The following is an 11,721-nucleotide window of genomic DNA, read 5'->3' as shown; positions in this document are numbered from 1 at the left end:
CTCCCACTTACTTAAAAAAAGTCTCTTGGCCCCAGAACCTGGGAAGATGTCACTTTTGTCTCTATTCTATCTCAGCCAGGCTTCAGAGCCCTTTGTCCTTTTCCAGTCCTGGGCTAGCACTCCTACCAGGTTAATGCAGAATGACAATGATCAGTGGCAATTCTACCACCACCCCCAGGCCATAGTGCTGTATCTCACTATGAAGACGAAAGCCTGGTTACATTAAAGAACTCTAAGAACAGAAAGCCTGGGATAGTGCTGGAAAATAGTTTAAAAGGTCTTCCTTAAGTCTAACTGCTCCTGCTTACTACTTTTGTATCCTTTTATTCCTATCTTCAGATAGCACAGATATCTATTTTCAACTCTCCAAAGTCCTAAACTTATCTCTGTGAGATGTGAAATGAAGTGGAGAAAAGACTGTGGGAAATGAGAAAAGTCAAAATTCCACTGTAGACAAGGAATCTTTTTGAGCCCAACTCAGAACTATAACCTGCCTTAGACATGCCAATCATCTTGGTTCTCTGAGCCTAGTTATCACAGCATGCTGAGTATGGGGCACACTTTTAGGTAACTCATACCTTGGAATGGTCTAGGAAAGGATAGCCAGGATATTGCTGGAGAATGCAGTTTAAAAGGTTTTCCTTAATTCCAGAGCAGTGGTTCTCAAGGCATGGCATGCATCAGAATCACCTGAAAGGGAAATTTCAAAACCCAGAATTCTGAGCCCTAACTCAGAAGTTTTGTTTTAGTTAACTGTGTGATGCCTGAAAATTTACATTTCAAAGAAGTTCAGATGATGCTTACAGTTCAGGGCCCAAACTTTGAGAACCACTGGTCTAGAGAAAAGCACCTTGCCCTCAGCTATAAATCAAGATGGTTACACCTTTGTTTAAAGGAGTCTAATTTGGTGATCTCTTCCTTATAAAGACCTTCTAGGAGTAGACTGAGCTCACAATCAAATCTCTAATTTTGTAGTGTTTATTTTCCCATTTAAGAAAAAGAGAGAGAGGGAAACAAAGAAGCAAAGTACAGAGAAAGAAGATGCCCAACTCCCTTGCACAGACCCAGGGAGAGAAAGAGCTGGCTGGCTTGTAAGAAGACATTTAATTGGGAAGAGAATGTAACCACTTCCTGAAGCAACACAAATCTCCATCCAACCCAAAGCTACAGCCTTCTAAAGCCAGCTCCGGGACTTAGTCAACAGCCAGCAGTTTTGCTAAAACCAACCCCCAGGCCTAGAATTTCATTATCTTGGCAGCCTGTTGGTTTGCAGCCATCTTTTAACAATGTTGGGTTTTGCCACATTCAACATGGCTCTTTCTGTTCAGGGTTTCTACAGTGTCTTTGGGTGACTTGTAAGCAGCAAACCACTGATCCATTGTCATGGGCTCACATCCTTCACCAGTAAGGCAATCTGCTCCTGCAGCTGCTGCTCCCCTTCCCATGCTTTGCTCTGGCTTCGACACCTCAGCAGCTCAGCCTTGTGGTCTTGGTGATGCATAGGGCAGTAGCTCTGTGGTTCACACAGTTCCTGAAAGGTAGGGGACAAAGTAAGGGATACTCCAGTTTCCAGAACTCTGCCTACTAACTATAATGGAGATGCTGATAGTAGTAGCTAAGAAGAGCAGCAGTTTCTTCTCGGAGGGCTTTGCAGGCCCTGGAAGTTTAATGCTAAAGTTGGCTCCCCCAAGTCTGAGCTCTCCTGTTGCCCACGTGCCCCGTTCTTTACCGTATATTCTGGAAAGAAGTCTCTGTAGCCCCCTTTAAGGATATATAGCTCTGGATAGTACAATGCAGGATACTGGTTCAGAGCCCTGTCCTCTTCTCTGAGAGAGCGGCACCTTTAGAGAAAACCCAGAGGTGGGTGGGGTGAAAAGAAACAAGGTCAGGATTCTGTGGACCATTTGCTGGGGAGGGGAACAAAGAATAGACTATGGGTAACCCCAAAGGACTTCCAGATCTCACTGTTTTTGCAACACAAGGTTCAAGTAGTCACTCTTTCTCCTTTCCTTTGTTGGTATCTCATTCCCAATCCTTTTTCCTTCACTACTCCAAACTTTAAAAAAAAAAAAAAAGTTTTTAAAAAAAAAATTTTTTTTTTTTTAACGTTTATTTATTTTTGAGACAGAGAGAGACAGAGCATGAATGAGGAGGGTCACAGAGAGAAGGAGACACAATCTGAAACAGGCTCCAGGCTCTGAGCTGTCAGCACAGAGCCCGAAGTGGGGCTCGAACCCACGGACCGTGAGATCGTGACCTGAGCCGAAGTCGGACGCTTAACTGACTGAGCCACCCAGGCGCCCCAAAAAATGTTTTTTTTTAAGTTTATTTATTTTGATGGTTGGGGAGAGACAGAGAAAGAGGGCGAGAGAATCCCAAGCAGGTCCCACGCTGTCAGTGGGGAGCCTGATGCAGGGCTCCAACCCACAAACCGTGAGATCGTGACCTGAGACGAAACCAAGAGTCAGATGCGTAAGTGACTGAGCCACCCAGGCACCCCTCTGCTCCAAACTTTTAAATTGTAGAAACCTTTCCTTCCATTTCTCTAACCTTTAAGCTGCAATGGAAAATATGCATTCTTCATTCATTCATTCATTCATTCCAGTCTCTGTCTGAACTGGTCTGGGAAGGCTCCCTGGTTTTAAGTCCCAATTCAAGGTCCATTTCCAACATCTGCCCATGTAGACACTCACATTCGGGGACCCCTTTCTGAGGAGAATTCACAGTGGAACACGATGATTATTCTTTTCTGGGTGTCCAGAGGCATGACAGGCTTCTTCAGAAAGAAGTCATATAGTTCTTCCTGACTGTACAAATTTAAGGCTCCCTGTAGAAGAATTTTGGTAAGTACTGTATTTCCTTAAGCACCTCTGGACAGTTACAACACTTAGAAATAACTGGGATACCATCTTGGGATATCTGGGCAAAGAAGTCTAGACTATAAGCACTTTTGGGGCATAGATCTAATTATATCTCTGGGTCTATCCCCAAGGTCTGGCATAGAGCTTGGTATGTAGTAGGTATTCAATAAATGTTTGTAGAACTGACCCTCCAATCCCTAACATGTAGGAATCGTTATGAGGAATGTCTGTGAGTATCTGCAAAGTGCTTCTCAATTCTTGCATTAATATTTTAATTTGAAGTAGGAGCCCTTGGCTCCAACAAAATAGGGGGAGATCGGTCTAGGAGGAAAAGGGAAAGTAAATTGCTCGACGTACACAGAATTAGAATAGAAATGAGGACTTGCAGCCTTATCCAAATGTATAACCTCTGCCCTGGTTCTGGAGTTCATAGGGCTTTTATCCATAGACTCTGCTCAATAAAGAGGTACCTCCAGCCCCTCCCAACTAATGTCCCCTATGTAACCTCACCTGGATGTGTCCTCCCTGGTACTCATATGGATAGCGGCAATCGATGATATAAAACTTCTCAATCAGACTCTGGAACTTCCCTGACAGTAAGGCAGCCACCTGCACAGAAACAATGATTAAACACTCTGCTCCCAGTCACTCCAAGGGAGAGAACAGCCCTTCACACAGTTCGTCATTTGTACTCCCATTAGTCACCTAGGATTCTACTGTATGCCCGTCCTCCAAAGGCCCCCTATATTTTGAAATGGAGCAATGGTTGCATCCCTACCCTCCATTCAAGAGGATAAAATAGGAAATGGTCTTTTTGGAACACCGAAGTAGCTAGTATTGCCAAGACACCAGAGAAAATCGTATTCAAGCCACTCATCTGGAGGCAGGCATGGCTGCATTGAGCCTCTCAGAAGACACCCAAGGACTTCTGCAGTGGTACAGGTAGCAGGTAGCAATTCCGACTTTGCAGGAAGAAATGGGAATTTATGCTCCATCATAAAGGAAGAAAGCAAATCTTTCAGGAAAGGATAAGGAAGGAAAAGGTCGACATCCTTAAGCTACTTGTAAGAGTGTAAATTGGTTCAACCTTTCTGGAGTGAATTTTGTAAATGTAAGTGTAATTACACTTTGACTCAGTAATTTCTATTCCAACATCTTTAGTGAACAGAAAAGTACACAAAGATGTGGGACAACAATATTCATCCCTGCTTTCATTATTTTAGGTTATCAAAATATTACAAATAACTTAAGTATTCAATAATGGGGGTTTGGTTAAATTATACATGCCAATATAACAGAATATTATATAGTCATTGAAAGGATAATATAGATTTTTTTTATTGATGTAGAAACATATTTACAATGTCTTGCTAAGCTAACTTCAACATGTATAGAAGCTAACATGTTCATTATGATTCTATTTTTATCAAATATGTTCCAGAATAAAATGTGGAAGGCCATAAGGAAAATATTACTAGTGGTTATCTCCAGTGATGAGATTATGGGTAGGGTGACCAAATAACTATTGCACAAACTAGGACACTTTTAAGAGTGAAAGAGAACACTATAAATAATTACCCCACGCTGAAAGGTGTCAATGGGATTGTAACCTCTAAACCAGGATATAAATTTGCCTCAACTGAGTGATTTTGACTTTCTTCCTGCCCTCCCTTCCTTTATTGTTTTCTCTCTTTCATAACAATTTTATATCACTGGCTTAATTAAAAATAAAGGCAACAGAATGGGATAAACGGGACTCCTTTAACACAGCTTCAGTTGAATGAGGTGCCTATGTGAGTGAACACAATGAAAGAAATATAATGGAAGTGGGATTTTAGGGACAGAACAGACCAGATGGTAGCTTATGTAACCAGTTACCATCTCCAGAAATCTGCTTACTGTTTCTGGGTTGATGTACTTCAGATCTTGGTGTCTCCCTGACACGGTTGGCAGCACACACACCTAGAAATACCCAAGAGCTGAAATAACAACAAATTTTCTATACCCCAATTTGAGATTAAAGACCACAAATTGTCCTCCTTTCCAACTGACCTTAAAACCCCAGATGCCTTCAAAACAATCAAGAGTCTCTATAACTTGCATATGTAGCAATCCATTTCTAAGAAGTGATTCTAAGGAACTAATCAAGGATGTGCACAAAATTTTAGATTTAGCTATAAATATGTCCACCTTGGTATAGTTCAAAAGGAAAACTTGTAAAAGTAAATATGCTACAAGAACAGCTTTATCAAGAAATTATGGGCAGGAATGCCTGGCTGGCTCAGTTGGTAAAGCACGTGACTCTTGATCTCAGAGTTGTGAGTTCAAGCCCCACAGTGGGTGTGGAGATTACTTACAAATAAAAAAGTAACAAAATAAAAATCTTTTAAATAATTATGGGAAGCCAAAAAGAAAAAGAAAGAAAGAAAGAAAGAAAGAAAGAAAGAAAGAAAGAAAGAAAGAAAGAAAAAAGAAATACTGTACTATTAAAAATTATGAAATGATGTTGGGGTGCCTGAATGTCAGTTAAGCATCTGACTCTTGATTTTGGCTCAGGTCATAATCTCCTGGTTCATGGGTTTAAGCCCCATGTTGGGCTCTGCGCTGACAGTGCAGAGCCTGCTCGGGATTCTCTCTTTCCCTCTCTTTCTGCCCCTTCCCCGCTCTCACCCTCTCTCTCGAAAGAAAGAAAGAAAGAAAAAAGAAAGAAAGAAAGAAAGTTTTTAAAATTATGAAATGATGAAGCAGAACTGTTTATTGACATGAAAAGATGTTCTTGATACATTAAATGAGGAAGAAAAAAAAAACCCAGTAGATCACAAAACAGTATAAATCATTTTTTGTGAAAAAACAAAAAAACCCAAAAATATGTATTTTGTGTATGTAAAATATGCATGTGTGTTTGTGAAAATACATAGAAAAAAGTCTGGAGGAATATATACCAAGATGTTCATAAGATTTGAGGTATATTGCATTTTCTACTTTTCCTGTAATGACCAAGTATTATTTATATAATTTTAAAAGATTTTTTTTAATGTTTTATTTTATTTTTGTGAGAGAGACACACAGAGTGTGAGAGGGTCACACAGAGTGTGAGAAGGTCACACAGAGTGTGAGAGCGTCAGAGGGAGAAGGAGACACAGAATCCGAAGCAGGCTCCAGGCTCTAAGCTGTCAGCACAGTGTGTGATGCGGGGCTCGAACTCAAAAACGGTGAGATCAGACCTGAGCCAAAGTCAGACGCTCAACTGACTGAGCCACTCAGGCACCCTAAAAGATATTTTTAAAAAGAAAAAAGTAAAAAACCTCACACTTCCCCACTGCTTTGGATTTTCCCAGAATTAATAAAAAGTACTTTTTCACTGGAAAGGCTTGGGGTCTAGATCTACCGTGATAGCACCTTCAGTTTATCAAATAGTAGTTGGTGAGGATACATGATTATACCTAGTGTCCTCTGCAAGCAACAACAACAAAAAAAAGAAGACACAAATCCAAAATGACTAAGTGAAATATAGGATGAGCATAATCAAACTCACCTTGGAGAAATCACCAATCAGAGACCCCTGGTTAGACTCTTCCTCCAGCATCTGAGTGATATTAATGTCACAGAGAGAGACTGCTTTCTTTAGACCTAAGCCCTGAAGATGACAAGATTTCCCCCACCCCAATTCCTCATGTTAAAAGTTTAAAAACCAGGGGAGAGAAGGAGTGGAGACTTATTAAAAATATGCACACCTTTTGATCTAATAATTGTTTGTTTTCCTAGGGAAATAAAAATACGCACAAAGATTTGTCTGTAAAAATGGATATCCCAGCAAGGTTATAATAGAGAAAGATTATTAATAAATAACAGGGTCTTGTTTAAACAAATCATATTCTACACATTATATATTACTATTATGCAATAACAAGTATGTTGTAGGGGCACCTGGGTGGCTCAGGGAGTTAAGTGTCTGACTTTGGCTAGGGTCACGATCTCATGGTTTGTGGGTTCAGGCCCCAAACATTGAGCTCTGTGCTGACGGCTCAGAGACTGGAGCCTGCTTTGGATTCCATTTCTTTCTCTCTCTCTCTGCTCCTCTCCTGCTCATGCTCTGTCTCTCTCTTTCTCAAAAATAAATAAACATTAAAAAAAAGTATGTTGTAGATTAATTTCATTGACATGAAAATAAGTTCATGATATCCTTAAAAAAATAAGAAAACATGTACTTTTGTAATACCACTTTATAAAAGAAAACAAAAAACTGCATCAAAAAAAGAATCTGGAAGAACATACACCAGCTAACAATAATTATCTCTGGCCTATGGGATTATGGACATTTCACAACAGCTTCTTTTTTTCTTTTTTTTTTAATGTTTTTTCATTTTTGAGAGACAGCGATGGAGTACGAGTCAAGGAGGGACAGAGAGAGAGAAAGGGAGACAGAAAATCTGAAGCAGGCTCCAGGCTCTGAGCTGTCAGCGCAGAGCCTGATGCAGGGCTTGAACTCAGGAACCGCAAGATCGTGACCCAAGATGAAGTTGGATGCTCAACTGACTGAGACACCCAGGCGCCCCTCACAACAGCTTCTTTTGTTTATGTGAAACTTATGTACTATAAAACAGCCAAATGTATTTAGATTTTTTTATAAAGGAGAGGTAGGAAATGAGGGCTAAGCTTTTCAAAAGTTGCTTGCCACCAAACAGTGTGTTCCATGATGCTATTTCTGTCAGAATGCAGTTAAAACAGCAGTAAATATCCTTACCATTCAAGGTTCCCTTGTATCCTCTCAGATCTTAAAAGGGAAAGTTGGGAAGACAGTATGCCAACATCATTTCCAAAAGTATAATATAAAAAATATTTACTGTTAAATATTTTATACATGGATGCAGATGTAGAAAAGACAGAACAAAGAGATAAAAAGCAAAAGTAATTAAAAAGAAGATATACTAAAGCAATCCTCATACCAAAAAAGCAGAAAAGACAAGAAAGAGCATTAAACAGATTCTCATCTTGAAAAGTTCTTACCTTTCTGAATTCTTTGTTGTGAGAACAATACTCCTGTTTTACTTTATCCGCTATGGGATTGTCCTTGAATTTTACCACCTGATTCAGTCTTGGCCTGTTCAGAGTCTCTGGCAGTGAAGGCGAGCGATACAAGGAGCTTCTATTCCGAGATGCCTGTATGGGAATATCACCCCCCGTCCCCCGCCATGTTCTTACTCCTCTAAGTGTGTCTGCAGGCCAGCAGCATGAATATTCCGGGAAGCTTGTTAGAAATGAAGAATCCTAGATATTGGACCCCAGACTGAATTAAAATCTGCACTTTAGCAAGTTGCCCAGGTGATTTCTAGCAACCCTAAAGTTTGATAGGCAAAACCTTAGGTAAGCAACCACTCTTCCCCTCCTATTAACATCTTTCTCCTCAGACTGCATGATGTTTCATCTCCCCCAGATATATTAACTCTAAGCCAAACCAAATTCACCACGTGACCATCTTATACACACCAATTCTTGTAAGAGAAAGCAAGTGCAAACTCAATTCCTCCAGTCAAGGGAAAAAACAAACAAATGAACCTAATCCCACAATTTCTCTATAGGATCTTAAGACTCTGACAATCAACATTTAAGGACCCAAACAAAATAGAGGATGACAAAACAAAAAGGTCAGTCTGGGTAAAAAAAAATACTAGGCAGCAAGAGTATGTGTCACTTTTTTGGGTAGTAGTTTCTTAGAGGGACAGAGAAAAAATACCACTCAGCTTTCTTATAAAGGAGGTTGTTAGTGGGAAAGAAAAATAGCAAAATAAGCATCCTGCAGGGGAAACAGGAACACTAGAATCTAATATCAAGATTACTATTATAGGATTGATATTATGAAGACTATCAGGGGAAAAATGGATTAAATACGATGAAGAACTAGCCTTGGAGTTACTGGCCCAGACTAAAGTGTAACAGGATGGACTACTGTCTCCTTGAAAGCCATGATTTGGGTATTATAACCACAGGCAGAGGGATATATTAAATGACCTCTGATAACAACTTTCAACTTATCTAAGATTCTTTAAAAGAAATGTTTTTAAATAATCTCGACACCCAACATGAGGCTCGAACTCACAACACAGAGATCAAGAGTCCCATGTTCTAGTGACTGAGTCAGCCAGGTACCCCTCAACTAATCCAAGATTCTTATCTTCTGTTCCCATATACCTTCTATCTCTTGCCTAGATAAAAGCCAAAAGTTTCTACTTTATACTCTCACCTCACTAACTGCTATGGATTGATTGAGAAGTGAGCTAGATAATAAGAGAGCTATAACTAGAAGACAAGTTGATGGTCAATGGTTTCTGGGAGAATAAAAAAAGAACATCAAAATTTTACTTTATAGTAACTATATCTATTACAGTGTTTGTCACATCGATGGTCCCATCTAAGGAAAACTCCACTGTTCATGGTACCAGCTGAAGGTACAGTTCACATTTTATATACCAATATTTTACACAGACCTTTTCCCTTGGATCCATGCCAGTCAACTCCCTACCTCCCCACAACCCTGTCCAGAGCCACTGACAGGCCCATATTGCTGGTTCAACACACCCATTTAGTAGCCTAGAATATGTAAAAATAATCTGGGCCAATTAGGTTCTCTCTCCTGGGAGTCTAACTTAGAAAATGGCAAAATAATTAGGCAGCAACAGAAGCCAAAGCTTAAAAGGAAGAAGTCAAGAGATACAGTCAAGGCCATGAGGCCAATGATGAATGCATGGATGAACCGAAGGTATAGTGGCAGAGAGATGTAGTAAAGGAATGAGGAACAGGCTACCCAGACTTCTTGACCCACTATTCTTCATATAATTTCAATTTTGCCCTGAGAAGAAGGCAGGAGAAAGCCAGATAGGAATTTCAAATTTGATGGCCTTAGTGCAGTCTTTGTTTCTTTTAACCATAAGAACCTTCCTAGAACATACCAAATTATTAGGCTAACGGCTCATTTTAAAGAGTTTGGAATTAATGAGCTACTAAGGGAAATGTATCCATTTTTTAATATTATATCTAAGAAACCTTTACCTAACCCATGGTCACAGAAATTTTCTCCCATGTTTTTTTCTTCAGATGTTTTATAGTTTCAGATTTTACATTTAGGTCTATGATTTGTTTTGTGCTAATTTCTATATACGGCATGAGGTATGGATTGAGGTTTTTGTTTTTCATATAGATTTTCAATTGCTCCAGCACAATTTGTTGAAAAGACCATGTTTTATCCATTTAATTCCTTTTGTATCTTGGTCTAATTATCAACTGGCCATATATGCATGGGTCTATTTCTTGAATCTCTATTCTCTTGCATTGATGCTTTAGGTTTCTAGTAGGTATTATGGTGATAATGAAGGTGATAAACATCTTTTTGTGTTTTGTATAATCCAAAGGCAAGAACCCAGAAATAAATGACAGCAGAAAACTACTTTAACAAACAGAAATAGCCACTACTTTTCTAACAGATTCTTTTCAACACATTTATATTAAAACAAAAGGCAATTTACTGCAAAGAGCATACCTGCTTGGTCATGAAGACATGATGATATTTTAGCTTTGTCTTGCTAGTCAAAATTTCCCAGTTCTCAGAAGCAGCAGTGGGGAGAACCAAGGACCAGCTGGCTTAGATGGCACTCAATATCTGCCAACTAGTGATTTTCCTTCTTTAAGGAATCAATAAATACTTTCAATATTTGGGAGTTTTAAGCATTGAAAAGGCCAGGAAGAAGAAAAGGAAACTTGCTAAGCTCGAGTCTACCTGCAGATTTTATAAAAAGATCTAATTGAATAATTATTATTTTGTAAACTGAGAAGGCATCACCATTTCCTCATGGCCTGCAAACTCTTCTATACAAATAGACTTGGCTTCTGGTCTTGTCAAAGTTATCAGCAATCTTCATATCACTGTATCTTTAGACATATATCTTTCTGAACTTCATAGTAGCTTCCATGGAGTTGGCTACTGCCTTCTTCCTTGGCTTCAAGACACCTTCTAGTTTAGATTAGGGCTGGTACAGGCAATCCCTAAACTATAGAACCATGATGCTTCTACCTCTCTGTTGCTCCTTCTCAGTCCTCTTTGTTGGGCCTCTTCACTACCAAACCTCTAACAGATGTTGGACGAGGGTTAGGTCCTGGCCCTTTTATATCTCCTCACTTTGGCCTTATGTGATTTTTTTTTTTCTATCTGTGAATTCAAATTTTCTGTTTATACTGATGACTCTCAAATATCTATTTCAAATCAAGACTTCTGCTCTTACTTCCAGATTTCCATATCCACATACTGCCTTGGCAGTTTCTGAGTACCTACTACGTGTCATAGCAGTGAATAAGGGAGTGGAAGAGACAAAGAAATATGTGCTTTTAAATTCTATAAGTAAAAAATAAGAAGAATAAAAAGATAGGGAATATATTTGGGTTGGAAAGCTTGTCAGGAAAGGCTTTTCTGATGGTTAACACATGTAGGGAAATGAGACTGAATTGAGGAAAAAAAATCCTCTGTTACCTATGGGAAGAATGTTCCAGGCTGAAACAACAATGCAAAGGCCCTGTAAGAATAGCAAGGCCAGTAATGCCCACATTTAGTATGGTACCATTTTTAGAAAGTTCAAAAACTAATTGAAGCAATACTATGAACCAACTAAACCTAACAGACATTACAGAACACTGTACCCAACAACTAAACATGCATTCTTCTCAAATACACATGAAATATTCTCCAGGACAGATCATGCACTAGGTCATAAGACAAGACTCAATAAATATTAAAAGACTGAAATTATACAAAGTATGTTTTCTGACCACAATGGATTAATCAGAAATGAGTAACAGAAAAAAAATCTGGGAA

General features: G+C 39.2%; 1 protein-coding gene across 8 annotated transcripts in view; it reads right to left on the bottom strand.

Moving 5' to 3' along the window:
• Positions 1–962: 962 nt before the first annotated feature.
• CDC25C (cell division cycle 25C) overlaps positions 963–11,721 on the bottom strand; it is a 29,522-nt gene continuing 18,763 nt past the window's right edge. For 5 of the 8 annotated variants that reach the window (XM_019424301.2, XM_019424299.2, XM_053907461.1 and 2 more), the window contains 7 exons: positions 7,869–8,021; positions 6,397–6,498; positions 4,761–4,823; positions 3,372–3,470; positions 2,694–2,827; positions 1,730–1,841; positions 963–1,531 (listed from right to left, as the gene is read on the bottom strand). In XM_019424301.2, coding sequence (XP_019279846.1) covers positions 1,382–1,531; positions 1,730–1,841; positions 2,694–2,827; positions 3,372–3,470; positions 4,761–4,823; positions 6,397–6,498; positions 7,869–8,021 — 813 coding nt within the window. In that variant the 3' untranslated portion in view covers positions 963–1,381. The remainder of the gene's footprint in view (positions 1,532–1,729; positions 1,842–2,693; positions 2,828–3,371; positions 3,471–4,760; positions 4,824–6,396; positions 6,499–7,868; positions 8,022–11,721) is intronic. The other 3 variants (XM_053907462.1, XM_019424300.2, XM_019424302.2) reach the window with 2 other exon arrangements.

Source organism: Panthera pardus, unplaced genomic scaffold, assembly GCF_024362965.1.
Source record: "Panthera pardus isolate Hobbes unplaced genomic scaffold, ASM2436296v1 HiC_scaffold_2, whole genome shotgun sequence".
Classification (NCBI taxonomy): domain Eukaryota; kingdom Metazoa; phylum Chordata; class Mammalia; order Carnivora; family Felidae; genus Panthera; species Panthera pardus.
This window is presented reverse-complemented; position numbering and strand designations above follow the sequence as displayed.